At 31.0% G+C, this 17,575-nt stretch overlaps 4 protein-coding genes and 1 long non-coding RNA gene across 7 annotated transcripts; 2 read left to right on the top strand and 3 right to left on the bottom strand.

The window, feature by feature from the left end:
* The first annotated feature begins 346 nt into the window (after nucleotides 1-346).
* On the top strand, nucleotides 347-1,760 carry LOC111638430. The gene is made up of 3 exons (XM_023384138.1): nucleotides 347-430; nucleotides 599-726; nucleotides 1,263-1,760. Exons 1-3 carry the CDS (start codon nucleotides 397-399, stop codon nucleotides 1,758-1,760), a joined length of 660 nt encoding a protein of 219 aa, XP_023239906.1. The 5' UTR covers nucleotides 347-396.
* Nucleotides 1,761-5,465: 3,705 nt separating this feature from the next.
* LOC111638420 (astacin-like metalloprotease toxin 5) lies at nucleotides 5,466-6,613 on the bottom strand. The gene is made up of 6 exons (XM_023384130.1): nucleotides 6,543-6,613; nucleotides 6,396-6,469; nucleotides 6,254-6,329; nucleotides 6,056-6,176; nucleotides 5,814-5,989; nucleotides 5,466-5,747 (listed from the first exon to the last, which is right to left on the bottom strand). The coding sequence occupies exons 1-6, from the start codon at nucleotides 6,586-6,588 to the stop codon at nucleotides 5,518-5,520; spliced, it is 723 nt and encodes a 240-aa protein (XP_023239898.1). The 5' UTR covers nucleotides 6,589-6,613; the 3' UTR covers nucleotides 5,466-5,517.
* A 2,252-nt stretch (nucleotides 6,614-8,865) lies between these two features.
* Nucleotides 8,866-9,875, bottom strand: LOC111638421. Its single transcript, XM_023384131.1, has 4 exons — nucleotides 9,560-9,875; nucleotides 9,306-9,374; nucleotides 9,123-9,209; nucleotides 8,866-9,052 (listed from the first exon to the last, which is right to left on the bottom strand). Exons 1-4 carry the CDS (start codon nucleotides 9,812-9,814, stop codon nucleotides 8,975-8,977), a joined length of 489 nt encoding a protein of 162 aa, XP_023239899.1. The 5' UTR covers nucleotides 9,815-9,875; the 3' UTR covers nucleotides 8,866-8,974.
* A 4,463-nt stretch (nucleotides 9,876-14,338) lies between these two features.
* Nucleotides 14,339-15,018, bottom strand: LOC111638434. The gene is made up of 4 exons (XM_023384145.1): nucleotides 14,944-15,018; nucleotides 14,803-14,871; nucleotides 14,635-14,724; nucleotides 14,339-14,473 (listed from the first exon to the last, which is right to left on the bottom strand). Exons 1-4 carry the CDS (start codon nucleotides 15,016-15,018, stop codon nucleotides 14,339-14,341), a joined length of 369 nt encoding a protein of 122 aa, XP_023239913.1.
* On the top strand, nucleotides 14,361-17,216 carry LOC111638435. Of its 3 annotated transcripts, XR_002758870.1 has the most exons (6): nucleotides 14,361-14,475; nucleotides 14,579-14,865; nucleotides 14,949-15,234; nucleotides 15,379-15,495; nucleotides 15,655-16,112; nucleotides 16,747-17,216. It is a non-coding gene; the product is annotated as an uncharacterized LOC111638435 (long non-coding RNA). The 3 variants fall into 3 exon arrangements; XR_002758869.1 differs by having other exon boundaries at nucleotides 15,379-16,112; XR_002758871.1 differs by having other exon boundaries at nucleotides 14,579-14,873; nucleotides 15,379-16,112.
* The last annotated feature ends 359 nt before the right edge of the window (nucleotides 17,217-17,575 follow it).

The following is a 17,575-nucleotide window of genomic DNA, read 5'->3' as shown; positions in this document are numbered from 1 at the left end:
AAAAATCAAATCTATTTCACTTAATATTACTATATTATCAAGGATTTTAGACATAATAAAACTGTATAATTAAGAATAAAACATATAAAACTTACTATAAAATTGTTGCTTACGTAACACCAAAATTACATTTAATTTATTGAAAGCAACAGATCCTTCTTTTACTTAGATAATAAAATTATTTTAAGATTTAAATTATGCATTTTTAATTTTTAAATTACGTATCTGAAACTACGTTAAACGTTTTTTAAAGTAAATTTTAAAGTAACAGCTGCGGGGAAGCACTTACTTTTTAACAATATAAACGGACATCCTCTCGTTTCGAGCATCATTTTATCTTGAAGGTTTAAATATATAAAACGTATTATTTCTTGTATAGAAATAAAGTCTAAAAATATGAATAAATTCGGCTGCGGCATTGCCATTATTGGTATGTATAACGTTTAAATTATTATAATTTTCCCGAAACTATAACAAGAGCCACCTTCTAAGATGATTTCGGCTTTATTTGGCCTTTATTTTATTGTATTATCTATAAGTTTGGAATGTTTTTTTAGCAAGTTTAATAAAATTTCCAACTTAATTTACCTCGTTACAGTTTTAACACTAAGAAATGCAGCACAAGTTAATGGCTTATTTGAAAATGTAGATTTAATTATCAAAGTGAACAGTTTAATTAATGAAGGACTAAATTCTTTAATTAACAGCGGTGCATTGAGTGATATCGTAAGTACAAATTACTGAATTTATTGTAATTTATATAACTAAATATATAAATTTAGTCACTACTCCTCTCTAAAATGACTATAAAATATCCGAATGGGTCAATTGGCTGAGGTGCCCGACTAGTGTTCGAGAGTTTATCGCGTTGCTGCTAACCGTATATATTTTTCGATAGAGGGATTAATTCCGATAGGAAATTAATAATATTATTTATTATTTAATGTACATAATACCGTATAATTGCACACTTTAAATACGAAAGAAAGTGTCTGACATAACTAAAGTACAAACGATGCCATTTAGTTTCATCCCCGTAATGATAAATTATGAAAACGTATATACGTTATATACTTAAACAGAAAACAATTTCTACATAAACAAAATCATGTATGTATAATTCTAATGATCTTAATTTACTGGTATTAACTTTTAAGACGAGGAAATATACTTAAAACAAGCGAGAGAAAGAATTAATTGTGGATTCTGTAATTATAATTAATAACTTTTCGATAATTTATCATCGATTTACTGTTTTACAGATCGGAATGAATTTTACCAGATGCGTTATTGGGTTGAAAAACTTTCTAAATCCATTAGAAAATAACGACAAAGAGCAAAAGAACGTCCTCGGCTTTCTCGATCTTCCTACCAGTTTAACTACATCTGCGCCCGCAACTTCTTTCCCTCTCTGTAACTTGCTAAGTACAATAGTGGTGTTAAATAAACTTTGCGTAACCGATAAGAATAAAACCTTTCTCGATGTTATTAACTGTACTGTAATCGAAACGAGACCAGCAAAACTTTATATATTAAATTTACTAAGTCCAGTGTTATCGGATTTCTACGAATGTATCGATAAAAGTTTGCAGGTGGCTGTTTTAAATATTCTTAATTGTACTAATGTAGAAAAATTTTTAACATTTCTTCAAAACTGTTCTTCTCCTTCGCCCGAGTTATTTCTTTCGTCGACCTTCGCCAATTTAAATAAATTCACTAACAATTTTCTAAACTGTTTTCAGATACTAAAATTGAAATGACTCCATAATAATATTGTAAAATGATGAAAATAAAAATTCATAAATAAAAATATATATTAATTTAATTTATTTATTAAAAAATCACGGGTTTAATTTATCTTAACTGCTTGTCACATAGAAACACCCTCTGTGTTTAGTTAATCAAAGAGAAGTGAAAGACCCAGACAGTTTATAAAGCGGTGTTTCGTACTGGTTCCTTCTTACTTGACGATTTTAATACAGATAAATCCATATAGATGACATTTCTCAATGTATGTAAAATAGAATATGTCAATCTGGTATACTTTGAACCGATAGGGAGTATGAAATCGTCTTATTTACTGGCTAATTACTCTCTAAAATCTCTTTACATATTAATGCCATAAGGTTAATTTGGGAAGATATCCAGAATTAATAGATAATAACTTGCAATTTAGGAATGAGTTAACAGAACTTTAATTAATCGTGTTGATAAATTTAAAAATAAACAGAAAGATAAATAACGCGTGTAACACACTGTACGCGTGAATATTGCAAGTGTTTTAGTACACGTGTTGACACGATTGTAGGAATTTAATGTCAACAAGAAAATGTTTTAATTAATCAAATAATTTGATATTACACTTTATTATCTTTGTTTAAGTTTTTAAATGTATTTATTATAATCTTTGAATTCATTACTGAATATGGAAAATTTAATTTTGTGATATATTGTGTTAATACTAGTTACATTCATACTTAACAAGAAAATGTTTTAATTAATCAAATAATTTGATATTACACTTTATTATCTTTGTTTAAGTTTTTAAATGTATTTATTATAATTTTTAAAATAAACCTGCCGAATGTTAACTGATAAAACATAAAATTTACAATTTTCAAGTGTGTCCTATACTTATTCGTTGTTCCTCCTACTAAAAATACGATAAAATAATTAAATATTCACAATCTTTAGAGGAAGGTTTTTAAGTAATTGACTAAATACTCACTCTCGATCCGTCCTTTTTAAATCTCCAGAATGGTGTTATATATATAAAAGATACGAACAGATATGGAAAGCGTAAGGGGAGTAGGCCCCGATTAATAATATGCAGAGTTTCGAAAGGAACCGAAAGCCTCGTTATTTTAATTCAAATATTCCCCCCCGAAAGGAGTTAAATAAATAACCGGCACGACTCTGTTGCTAAAGGAAAAGTATGATGTCTACAGGGAAAGACAGTACTAACTCGAGGTGGAGAGAATAAAAAAAAATTGATTCGTAATTGCTCGTTCGAAATAATAGTTTAATTCATTTCGCAATTACCTTGAAAAATCTGAATCAGGTGGTTTACGCAAAGTTTTGGCTTTCCTCCAAAACACGTGCAGAACCTTGCAAAACTAACAAATATGAATCTACCTTATCGTTCTGCATATTTGTTATTGTTTTAATTGTAAGTAAAATATACCTATTCAACCATTTTAAAATAATACTATAATTAGTCAAAATGCAATCGATCTATTTAGGGATGGCATTTTAGTACACGCAGAGAGCATTACCATAAAAAATGTACTCTAAAAACTTGCCACTAAATACTAAATACCTATAAAAACTAAATACAAATAAATATTGTATTTAGTTTATATAGGTAGGAGAGACGGATTTGAGTGAATATTTAAACAAGGACAATGCAAAACGTCGATGTTTCCCACAAGTAGTGCCTTAATTTCTGTATTATATTGTTGCGGGTTTTCTACTTAAAAGTAGCTTAGTAATTTACGAGCTAATCAAGAAATAATGAATTATTTACAAGGAGATGATGATGATGACTCGAACAAGGATTTGTGAGAAGAAAGTGATATTGCATCTGAAGTTGAGGTAGAACTCGAAGGCCATTCTGAAACCGCGCGAGAGGGCGAAAAGAGTGATGAAGAGGAGGATTCGACTTGAAAAAGATAAAACTGCCAAGTGGTATGATATGCCTACGCCGAGTAGAGTAAGAACGAGACCTCATAACCTACTCACTCATCCTCATGAAGTTATAGAAAATGCTAAGTCGACGGAAAGTGCATGTTGAAATAACTTTTTATTGAAGAAATATTGATAATTATAGTTAGATGTACAGGTACAGTACCAATCTGTATACGAGCAACTTAAAAGACCAATTTTCTCGAGAAAAGAACATAAAGAATACTAATATATTGTTAATAATAGAACATTCTTTTAATAGTCTTTTGTATTTAGCAGGAACTAACAGAGGGAATAGGCAGAGCCTAGAGCAGGGTGTCCAACCTGCGGCCCACTGCACCCTAACATTTTTAGGTATATTTTCATTTATTTTGGTAAAGAATGTTGTAAAAATTATTCTCGTTTCACTGGATACACTTTGATGTCGTAATGACGTAATTGATGCTAGAAAACAATCGATGAAGTGCTTCTAGTTAATTGCTCTTTCCGTCAATACATTCCATCAAATCTTATATATAGGGAATTAACACTTATTCCCTAGTAGATGCACGTTTTCTTTGTATAATTTTAAAATTTACTGTGGAAAGCATCCACAAAGGCTTCTCGTGATTAGTAACAAGCTAAGTGATGTAGTGAAAGAGATGGTAGAGCCCTTATTTGGTTTAGGACGTAATATAACTATCAACAACAGGTTTAGTGACCTGGATCTTGTCGAAGAACAAAAACAGAATAAAAACGCATCTGCTGATATTTTGGAAAAAAATAAAAGACACTTGCAGACCAAATTTCTTGCCACCAAAAATAAAGAATATTCTTGCATTTTTGGTTTCACTACTTTTGTATCGTATGTCTTGAGAAAACAAAAAACTGTAATATCATTCTTGCTTCCACGCTCCACAATGACATATCACTTGATCTTGATTCTGCAGAAAAAATACACCAACCAGGATATCTTTTCATAATTCAACAGTGGGAAAAGTTGATAATCCAGACAAAATGTACTGTACGCTACATTTATATGCATAACTGTGACGATACCATGCCTTAAAATCACTGATATCAGAAAATCACAGTAACGAATCACTGCTGTTGTGGTTGCAAAACGCTCATGGCTATGGAAAATAAAGTTTTGTTTTGATAAAACGCCGGGTTCTGGGCTGGTTTTTAGACTCGTATCAAGCCCTTCGTAGACCACAAATGACGTTTCCCAGGGATTGGCTGATAAGATAACGAAACGCATTGGCAATTCGTCAAGAGATGTATCCCCGAAATGTATCTCGGAAGGAATTTCAATAAAATATTGGTCTCTATTTAGGTGTTAAACACGTCGAGAAAGCTCGAATGGTCAGCTCCTTGATGACACTCAAACGTCCACCAACTAACTACTAATGTTCAGTGGCCACTAGCCACTAGTAGACACGTGTTGCTTAGGACTACTATAAAGTAAACTAGAAAACAGATAGGATGAAACATCTCGAACTAGGTTGCGGCTTACAACAAAGATTACACAAAACACAACGCTGACTTGACTCGCGGAAGGTCAGAGCTGAAAAGGGGAGAGTGAAATTAATGGTTCCCCGAGGGGGTCAACAGCGCTACCAACCTTTTATTACGCGACAAAAAAAATATTTACAAATATCACCGCGACACAATGCAATGTACTGTACCGCGTTGTACGAGGATTTCCTGTATTTACTCTAAACAACATCACAGTTTTCGTGAGACAGATTCAACAGTTGTCACTTATAAGTGTTAAAATATGCAATTAAAATCTGAAAATATTTTATTCTGAACATTTACGTTTATTTCTTAAAATATTACAATATCTGTGGTTCATGCACATTCGTACAACTTTTTAATTCTATAAACATCGCTAGAGGCTAAATATGGAGGTTTTTTCGCATACGGTTCTAGCAACTTCACTCCCGTTTTAGCTTCCATAGTTTTCGATTTACCATCCTTAGAAAATGCATAATTTCCATAAATCATGATAGAGTCGTAATCAAAGTCGACGTATAGAACGTTTTTATCCGGTTGAAGACGTACAAATTGCCCTTCCATTCCTAACAATATCGAAATTTGTATCATCTTTAACAGAATCGACGAAAATATCCGATAACGATACTTACCTTTTTTAATATTCTGCCAATGAATAATTAGATAATCGTCTCTATCAGATCGATTCTGTTCGTGATGGAAACCAAGAGCGTGAACAATTTCGTGGACAATGGTTCCTACGTAACCGCAGCCATTTCCCAGAGATATAATTTGTTGGCGTCCAATTCGACCAACGTGCGAATAACAACTGAATTAAGTATAATAAAATTATAAAATGATAAAATATTATGTTAATCGCGAGAGAAATACTCACCCCTTTCCTTTAATAAATCTAATGTAAGCTTTTTCTTCTTTTCGTTCTTTGAAAGATATGCATCCTCCCGTTGCTCGATTTATGTGTTTCATTGCTTCATTAATAGAACGTTTTATGTTTCCTATTATTTACAATAGATAAAATAATAATTAATAAAGTCGTCTAGTTGATATTGAGTCGGAAAAACTCTAAAATTACTTAATTCTGGATCGATGACGTAAGGCATTACCCCACCGGTCCAGCGACGCGATAGCTTCATTATGGCATTTCTGACCTAATTTTATGTTTAATTTTAATTAATTTAATTCGCTTCCGGAGCATTTAAAATAAACAGACTTACGTCATTGTCTTCTACTCCTATAATATCTCCTTCGAAGAGATCGGGGTTCTGTAAAGCGATGGATGGAAGATCCACTAGAAATTGTGGAAGGATGGCATTACTTTATTACGAAAATGATTTAAATCACTAAAAGGATAAATATGTTACCGTGTCTGGCAAAAGTCACCGTAAACAAGGCAAACAAGACCAACATTTTTAACGGAGTTATCGATAATGCTGCACGGTTTATTCTTCGCTAAGTGAATCGGACGTCTCTATTTATACAATTTTCTTTAATCTAATCGAAGGTGTTTACCGATAATTATTTTAAAAAAAGTTAATATAATCTACTTTAATGTTTTTTTTATTTATTTATAACGTTTTATAATTCAATAAACGAGCCTAAAATATAAAGAGAGTGATATTAAGTCTCGACGATCGGTGCGAACCGGATACATCAGTACCAGGCCTGGACAAATCCAGAATGGGTTTTGAAATTCTTAAAAACCATTTTCGAAATTTATTCGTAGCTAAACTGTTTATATCTGTTTATGACTATACTAATTAATTTTTCTTTCTTTCAGATAGACAAATTAAATACCGATCCACGCCAGTTGTATATTTATTTACCGACCGAGACTTATATCAACTTCATTTTAACAGCTGTTAATTCACCGAGGAACGTCGCGGTGTTCAAATGGCATATCTCAGAATGATTTTTTTAATAACACAAGGTTAAACATTAAAGTGTTAAACCTATACTGATTACACTGAAAATGAGTGTTCTTTTGATATTCTAAGAAGTGACTTTGCATTTACTATACATTCGTATAGAATTATAATAGACAATTAGTAACTGCGAAGAATTCGCTCCATTTATACGTAAAATCGTTATTTGTGCGTGTGAAACACACAAATTTTGTTCAACGTCTTCATAAAACATCCAAAATTACGGCACAGACTTCAATTTAGACAAAAATGTACAAACAATACAAGTGTACAAAGTAATCATTGGTATTGCACAGCTTTCTACTAATACGAAATCATACAATTCGAATGAAAGATATATTTTCACTGCATTGTTAGTTAATTACTTAATGTAAATAGCGTAAACACCGGTTAATTCAGGTAATATACTGCTTGAAACGTGAGTAAAACCCGTAAAACCGATTATAAGGAGTTCGAACCCGGAACTTCCACAAAGATAAATAAAAAACTGACCTAAAAACTTGAGAAGTCGACTATTTGAAATTACTGTTTGGTTTTTATTGTAAGTGAGAACTCGCATATTTTTATATTTATTACATTTATCTGAATTAAATTTTTTCTACGAATACAGTTTTTATCTGTCTAGGAACGAAGATAAATAGTACTTACACGAAACAATTGAGCTTATTAGAAAGAATTTAAAAGTTTCCTACTTAAATGTATTCTTGGACATAAAAGTATAGTTTCACACCATTCTTAACTTTTGTTTTCTTTATTAAATAAGAAATTTATTAATAAAAATATGTTTCGTTGCCGTAACTCATCAATCCATTCCTAATCGCTTATATATTTTTAAGGTNTGTATTATTTGACCAAAATTTCTGAAATTTTGCAGGGAGGTTTGTTTATTAGGGAGATTGATTTTATTAAATTTTGGTGGTTAAAGGTCAAAGAAGTAGGAAGATAATGGGGGTCGCGTGCGGTCAGATTTCATGACGATTTACTCGTTATTAGCATTTACAATTCTTTATAAAACCCGTCCATACCCTCAAAATTAAGTATTTTGCCATTCTATAATAGTTAAAAATATAAAAACTTTTTCAATAAAATATGTGTTATCATATTTTATTGAAAAAAAAATAAAATATAATAACAGATAGCGCCACCGAAATTTTAAATGTTGCCGGGAAAGTCGAGCAACTCGTTGCTGGTTTATTCTAGGTTTTTGTATTGATTGATAAATACATGGTTCCAAAATCTTTACAAATTGTTGGAAATGAAAATGACGATGGGGTTAACATAAGCCCAACCGATTCGATTTGGTGGTACTAGAGAGAAGCGGCATTTAAAAGGCTCCAGGCATTATATTAAAGAATAGAAACTAAAACATAATTATGATGGTAACAAAATGATTTATTTTTGTTTTGAATAGTTGCGTAGCGAATCAAACTTCTTACGTCACTGCTTTGTACGTAATTAATAAAATATTGTAACTTTCAGGTGTGGTAGGTAATCTTGAAAGTGGGTGTGTACGACACGTTATAGACCTTTACGGTAGATAAGTAGCGTAAGCGCCGTGTTACGTAAGACAAGTCTAACGTGTAATTACTTAATTCTAACGGAAACGAATACAATTCGCATTGAAAGAATAAAGGAATTTAATACAGATTATATCGTGTACACATTAGAGGTGTCATTGGGACTCGCGCTTGTTAGTTAAACAGTATTTTGTGAGTGAAAAGTTGTTATGTAAAGTGCGAAATTATAAAAAATTGGTTCACATTTTTTTTATTTGATGGGAATACAAAATTTGTTAAATTTAAGTTATAATTAAGTGCCAAATGACAAAGATAGTAATTTAAATTGAATTTTCAAATACGAAATGGTGTAAATCAATTGCATTTCTTCCGTTTATTGCCATTATTTACCTCTTTTAAACTGGACAAGAGAGAAAAGGAACTTTCCATTATCTGCAAAATAAAAAAATGTCCAATTAATTCTTTTATTGTTTGTAAAGTATAAAATTAAAAGTAAACTTACTCGAGTAACAGTCAATTTAGTTAGAATAAAATCCAAGCATTGTATGCCCAATCCAGGACCATCCAGTAATTTTAATGTAGAAATCAACTGAAAGAATTAAAAGTTCGTATATCTTTTACTAAAATATAATAATTATATTTTTATTAAGTTATTTTATTTTACAAAACAAGCCTGTTAAATTACCTTTAGTCTGTCATTGCTATCCATTTGAAAAGTACAAAATCTTTTTAGTTCCATTAATGGTGACATTGCCTATATATAAATATTAGAAAACGTGTGTAAAAACAGCAGTAAAATTGAATGGACTATTGCTTAAAAATTATATAGATCTAATTATTGATTTATATACGTAACAAAATACTAAAAATAATGGATTTTTGTTTTAAAATGTAAATTGTATTAACTATTTAATCGTATAAATATGCAGAAAAACTTACCGAAATTGATACTTGAGCACCAACTAATATGATACCCAAAGTCATTATTATTATAAAACATAAAATTATTATCAAACTAATTCTTAAATATTTTTCTATTGATTTATATAGTAGAATGCAGAGTATAAAGGAAATTACGGAAATCGATGCACAATAGGCGGAACTACAACCTCCATTAAACATCTTATTGAATTCTTCTAATCCCAGACAGCATTCTTTAAATTTCTGACGAAAATATTGAAGAATATAACTCATTTCGTCGGATCTGGGGTGACAATTATATATATTATTTGCCAAAACATCAAAATTTCCCTTGACAACAATAGCAAGTATCACAATCGTTAAACAACAATATACAGAACAAACATTAGTTAAAGAATAAGCAGAAAATAAAGTAATAGAGCAAACCGTAGCCACCAAATCATTTGTAGACTTAGCTACCATGGAATAAACATTTAAACTAAACAATATATATAGAAATATAAATATAATGATCATTAAAGTACAATAGATGATTATTAAATACTTCTGGCATCGTTTTAACACGTATACTTGACGAATGTTATCGAATATCAAGTTCATCCGATTTCCATTATATTCGTTGGTGAGCAGAAAAATATAAATGCTACATACCAAAGCGCTGTAAATAATGATAAAGCCATAGTTCATCGTACTATCTGAAGAAAAAACACTTAAATATTCGGAACAAATGTAAACTGAATATCGTTTTGGTAACCAATACATAAGATGAATCATTATGTGATGAATCAGGAGGATGCTTAATATTAGAAATCGGTGCAATTTTTCCCAAGTGTTTCTATTTTCCTTTTGATGTATGCATTTCGTAATATTACGAATTGATATTAATTTCATGAAATTCAATGTGGGAGAAAGTAATAAACACGAACAGTTATTTGCAACATGGAAACTCCCTTCTTCCTCGTACATAATGTTTGACTTATGATCGAATATAAGCTTACCTTTGTAACGATGATTATGAAGTTGTGTATGAATCTCAGGTTTATACTAAATTGTATAGTATTATACGATAGTGTTATGTACTTACTTTGATTAGAACGTTTTAACTAATTACAGAATATATATATTAAATTGATTACTTATAGAATATTAATGAAAATGAAACCATTAGAAATCGATAATTTCATTTAAATAATGTAATAAATTCATGTACCCAATTACACTAATTGTAGATTTAAAATATAAGCACGTAACTAAACCTATAAATTGAAAAAATAATAATTAATTTTGAATTATTTAAATAAATATAATTATAATGTTATACAGACGAAGTGTGGATATAAATTTAAGACACCAATTTGTGTTGCATCCGAAGACATCGCTTATTGCATTATTTTGCAAATTATATATGCATTACTGATTGAATTGATTTATAATAGAGTAATAGAGAATTATCAGCGATAAATGTTGCTTTTTTACTACTTATCATTCCTCATAACTTGTAATAAATACAAAATACACGGTGATTTAATCATTCACTACCATCTTTTATATTTTTGGTATATATTTTTTTATTTTTGATGGAAGTTTGAACTAAAATATATATTAAGTTGACACAAATTCGCCTAAACAAAGCTTTTAAATGTAGGAAGATAAATATATAGAAGAAATGACAAACAACACGTGCAATAAATTTTGCTGATTGACACTACGAACGAACCTCAATCACGGTAATGAAGATGCTAATTAAGATAGTCTTTTCAATGATCCATAGAACGTTTTCAATAATTAACGTAAGTAATTAAAATATATCTTATAATTATCGGAAATTAACCGTACTAAATATAAAACTTTTCGTTTGAACACTAGCTTTATAGGAAGACAAGTAACTGCGTACTGGAGAAAATTTTAAAATTAAAATCACGCGATTTCCGGTCCAGAAAGGACGTTCGTTTTTAAAATTATTTTAAATTAAATTACTTTTTTGTTTATTTTTTAGTTTTAAATCAAACAACGTGAACACATTTCACTTCTATTGTAATGTTAAGGTAACACCTGCCACAAATGCATTTACTTCAGCAATATAAATAAATAGTTCACCCAGTCGAGCTGCACTTTACTCGGTGATTTAAAACGTGAAAGGGTGAATACAAATATCTGATAAACAGGCAACTTTTGTCAAGTATTAAACTAGATGCATGAATAATAGAAGCAGCTACATCATTGCCTTCTTTGGTACGTATAGAATTCGTAGGTTATTCATTCAAAAGTACTTTCAAATGATTTCTTTTTTAAATTTCTAGTTTTGTGTATAAATTATCAACAATTCCCGATAACTTTTACGTAAATTAATTCGATTTAAAGTAAGAGACTTGTTATAAATATTAATAAAGACGTGTGTAAAATTTCAAACTGATTTTATTCTTTTACAGTTTTAACATTAGGAAATGAAGTCGATGTTAACGCTCTTCTGGAAAATGAAAGAATAACAACGAAAATAAACAGTGTATTTGATAATGCATTGGAAACAATAAGTAATAGTCACGTGTTGGATGATGTCGTAAGTAGAAATTTTATTTAACAATTACTATATAAAGACACTAGCTGTGATAATGCGGCATTTATTACGAAATTGGTTTACAGTAATGGGATAAGGCAGCTAAACATTGGCCTATCTGACAATCGTGGGTGCTACTGGGAGGACTTTCTACCAGACTGACTTCTGTTTAGGTGTAAGGCGCGTGAAAAAACCGNCTTTATAAAATATTTATATTTATTGGGCTGAAATTTGAGAAAAAATTGTAGATTTATATATTTTATAACTATTGTTCTATATGAATGCAGTTGTTATTCGGAAGTCGGTCGAACTGGAGGAGCACAATATCTATCTCTCAACACCCGCTGCCATAACCTGGGGGTTATTATTCACGAACTTTGTCACGTACTGGGTTTCTATCACGAGCAGAATCGATACGATAGAGACAATTACCTTATTATTCATTGGGACAACATGGTAAAAGGTAAGTTATCGCCATCGGATATTTACATTTAGATTGTTAGAAATAATAGAAAATGTTGATATTGATAGGAGGGGAGAGCCAATTTGGGCTTCTTCCGCCGAGTATAAATACTATTGACGACGCTTTTAGTATCGAATCTATCACGATTTATGGAAGTTACGCATTTTCGAAAGACGGTGTGTCGAAAACTATGGAAGCGAGATCGGGACAAGCTTTGATAGACCCGTATTTCAAGAATNGAGTATAAATACTATTGACGACGCTTTTAGTATCGAATCTATCACGATTTATGGAAGTTACGCATTTTCGAAAGACGGTGTGTCGAAAACTATGGAAGCGAGATCGGGACAAGCTTTGATAGACCCGTATTTCAAGAATAGTTTGAGTGCCAGCGATATTTATAGAATTAAAGCGCTGTACGGTTGTGCTTGAAACATAAGCAACATCGTAATGTTTTATGAAATAAATATAAATGTTTAAATAATTCGTTCGATTTTCTAAGAATAAAATAATATTTTCACAAAATGTATAATTTTCGCATTTACGGCCAGATTTATTGGCTTAATTAGTAGCGGGCACTTGACAAGGAAGAAAGAAATACGTGTCGTATACAAGTAAAGTCGCTATTGTATCTTTATTGACACGAAATTGAAGCATTCCTCGCTGTGGAAGAGCTGAAGAACAAATGTAAGAAGTGCGCATTATACGTGCACTCTCGAGGCCTGATGCTTTATATTATACAGCACAATGCCTCGAGTCGTCCAACTGCTTATCTACGATCGTATAAACTCAAACGACGTCTTTTATGTATCTACAACTGATATTAATTTGCTTTCGACCAAAATATTCCACCGAAACTCGATGTTACCGTTTGCGAACGTCTTTTATTCCTACAGACTAGAATTATACGCAATAAGAACTGCTGCTGACGAATCTTTTAATGCACGCCGTAGGGGTTTTAAAACGTTAGAGTCTNGAATACATCTTAACAATAAGGATTTATTGTTATTTTGTCTATTATTCAATTTCTTTATTGTCGATTTTACGTAGAAAACCTTGAATAATTTGAATCTGTTTTCGGAATGAAGACTTTTTCTAAAATTATAAACCAGAAAAAATTATTTTCTAATGCATATGTGCCTGTTGTATCTGCATTTACTTATTCTGTTTTGCTGCTGACTAGATTCCAATCCATTAACACGTGGACGAACTGACAAGGAGATGTCTCTGGAAATTATAAGTGAAACAAGTCTTTATTTCCGTGTTAGACATGTAAAGAAAGCCCGGAAAATTTCACGCTGTCAGACGGTGCTTTTATCTACTGTTATGTGGTAGAGTATCGCTCTTACTGCCTCGCTCATTTGGTTATCGGACAATAATACCGTAGTACCAATGAGAAAACACCAGTAACGAGTTGCTTAACTTTCCCGGCATCATTTGGTAGCAAAAGTTTATAAAAGAATTGTAAATGCTAATAATCCATCCCTATTTATTGTTAAAGGTCGATGAGGTGAGATCGTGTGTCATATTTCGAGTAGGGTAGGATTTAATGCTAATGACGATTTAACTCGTCATTAGCATTTTTTATGAAACCCATCCCTAAAATTGTGAGCAATTCACGTAATGGAAATAAGTGCATAATGACAGTTTGTGAATAAAAAAAGACATTACAAACTTTATGTTTTATACAGTGTTGTTTATTTTTTATTGCAGATACATATAAACACTTACGTGAAAGCTTTCTAAGTAAATTAAAATAACTTTCTTTAGTCTTTAAAATTTATTTAAATAAGAAATGTTCGTATATCGAATTCAATGTATTATTTGCTAACAATTTCGTGCCACAATTCTTTCTTGGAGATTTACTTCCTAATTGTAGAAATCCCGATAATGCAGAATAAAAGGCGCTCAATATCTGTAAGAAAGAAAATTAAACGTATTTTTGTATACATTTATAAATAAATTATATTACATATTAAGTCGATTATTATAATTAACAATTTATAAATTTTAAAATTAGATACGAAGCAGTAGTGTTATAATTAACAAATCGCAGACAATGTTTTAAAGACCTACTCTGATGACGAATTGCTTCTTAACGTAGAAAAATCCTCCAATAGATAAACCAATTGGACGTCTTCCGAATCTTTTCATGAAATTCAACATCTGCAGAAGAGAAAAAGAATTTATCATTTCACATTCTTAAACAGAACTGAAGAGTTGGAGGAACTTTTTTATTCTCACTTTCAACTTGTCTTGTAATGAACATTCGACCGAAGAAAACACGTTGATTCCTTCAAAGTTTCCGTAAAGCTGTAAAATTTTGTATATTTAATTAATGATCTAAGATATAAAAAACAATATATATTTTGCCTTATATATTACCTTAGCAATCAAGCGAGACGTAATATAAGCCACGAACACTGAAACTAAAATAAAAAGTACGCTTGTTAATAACATGTGAAGTTTCCAAGATACGTCAGTAGATATCGCTGTATATATAGAAAAGGATGTCGTGTAAATAATGAAACTGTATAAAAGAGGAAAAGGGATTTCCAAAATGTCATTTATGTGATAAAAACAATGTAAAATATCCGTATGTTTCGGTATTACTTCATACAGTATAACAGTTACTCGTGTACGACGTTCGGTGATGCGACTAACAATTTCGCATAGGTAATTTAGTCGGTTGTAAAGTATAACTCCTATAAAAATTAATTGCACAGCAATAGTAGACATTGCAATAAATGCAAAAATCGTTTCCCAAGGAATGAAAATGGTACAAAATAATGCTTCTTCGTCCGATCCGTTTATTTTCAGAGCCGGATAAAGAAACATTTCAAAGAATGTACAAAATATTAATGACGACATTACCAGCCCGCTGCAGAATATTATCCCTATTAATTCAATTTGCCGCAACAGAGTGACTTCTCCAGCGTAAGTACTCATCCTGTACGAGAAATTAATTTTTCTTCTTTTGAAAATACTAAACTGTACAGCGGAATGTGCATAAAATAACATAAATAGGCATCTAAGTTGAACGAATTCGTCTCCGAACAGAATTATCCAATCTCGACATATAACATCTCTTTTCAGAACATCGAACGTGAATCTTATAATAGCGAGTAACCAGAGTAATTCTATTATATTCAAGTAAACTTTATAGGATTTACAGAAAAGGTTCTCGAGTCTTCGTCCATAAACGGCTCTATCTTTATAACAGTTACAGTTGGATATAATATTAAATCCGAGTACTTTATAGGACTGTATGAAGGGAAAGATCAGACATACAGGACAGCCGTTATATAACCGATTATCCATTTCTAATTAGAGAAAGTCTTAATAAAATACAGCTTAATGTTCGTATATTCGGCGACCGAGGAAGTAATTTTAAAGATGGCAATGCACGAAGATGCTGTTTGCCACGAATCTCAATTAAGTCTATCGAGAGAATGCGGAATATTCTTAGTTTTAATGGGAAACGAATCGATTTAATTTCGAAATTAATTGAAAAATTCGAAAAACGTCACGAATTTTATCATAAAGCTTACGAAGTAAGTAATAAAGAATGATAATTATGGAATTTTAATGCTTTCGATAAATAACAAACGAAGAATTCGAAATTAAAAGCCGAATTCGTCGAATATTTTCCTTACTTTGGTATTTTAATGCGATAATTTCTCATAAAAAAGTAGGTTTTACTTTATAATAATTGACCATTAACGTCAATCGATTAAAACTTCTCATTTGAACATTCGATAGTTAAGTGCTAATGTATCGAGATCGATAATGGAATTTGAATATTTCAAAATTGTTAGGTAAACGGGAAGCTAAAAATCCAAGTGACTTTTAATAAAGAAAATTAAAACTTTCCCCTTTTAAGGTTATTAGTGGGCCCCAAAGTATTGGGCCCACTAATAACCTTACCAAAGGCCCAGCAAATTACCAGCCGGTTCCGCTTGGAGTAATCAAATTATTTAATAAATTACATTTGCTTTAATTTTATCGTCAATACTTTAATTTTTTTTTCTTAATTTGAAGGAAATAATTGATTTTCAAATATTTAAATTGTTTACCAAAAGCCAGGCTAAGGTTTGTTCACATTTTGAGAGAATAATGTGCCTTACAATAAGTCGATTTAATGTACTGTATCTACACATTGTACTTTGAACTAGTGTTTACTTTTAGGTTATCCTTTCGGAGAAAAATTTGCAGATTTGTCCCGTTCCCATAAAGGAATGGCTTCGGACGTAACAAATGTTAAACGCAATCAACCAGGCAGTGGTAGACCTAAATTTTGAGGCTCTTGTAAAACATTTCTTGCATCTATGTAAAATGAAAATGAAATGAATGAGTGATTTTGTTATAAAGAGTAAAGGAATCGGTGTAATGAGAGATGTTATAAAGAAAATTATAGATGGAACAGAAAACACGAAGGAGAAGGCTATCAGAATTGTATGATATTAAAGACGGTGTGAGATTTTTGGAGCAAAAAGCTAAGACGAGAGATAGCGAGCGACGGAGAAGAGAATAGAGTTATATTCCAAGGAGTTTTCACGACAACGAAACACTAGGGAGAAAGAGAATTAGTGTACTTCATACTCGGATTATGTTTTTAATACTTCTTTTATACGACAATCCTCGATAATAATTTAGTCATTTATTCAGTAATTCTCATGCTTTCAAAGATAATTAAAATAAAAAGTAATAATGAAAAGTAATGAAACGCAAACTATTATATTTCCACAAGAGTACATTAGAATCCATTCTCGCTTTGACATTTAAAAAAAAAAAAAAAAACATTATTTCACTTAAAGTTTCAATATTGTAACTCCCCTCAAACAGTAGATTAGTTGTGTTCACTGTATGCCTGTTGCAGCACTTGCAAGAGCAAGTATTGCCAACACCTCAGAGCATTAGGTGTCGTAAGATTGCTTACTAATAAAATTATCATTAAAGTACACCACCACATACATTTTTGAAATTTACGATTAATAATGCCAAGTGTAACGATCAC

This window comes from Centruroides sculpturatus, unplaced genomic scaffold (assembly GCF_000671375.1).
Source record: "Centruroides sculpturatus isolate CEXI.00-Female unplaced genomic scaffold, Cexi_2.0 scaffold1067, whole genome shotgun sequence".
Lineage (NCBI taxonomy): Eukaryota > Metazoa > Arthropoda > Arachnida > Scorpiones > Buthidae > Centruroides > Centruroides sculpturatus.
The sequence above is the reverse complement of the archived record's forward strand: the minus strand, read 5'-3'. Positions and strand labels throughout refer to the sequence as shown.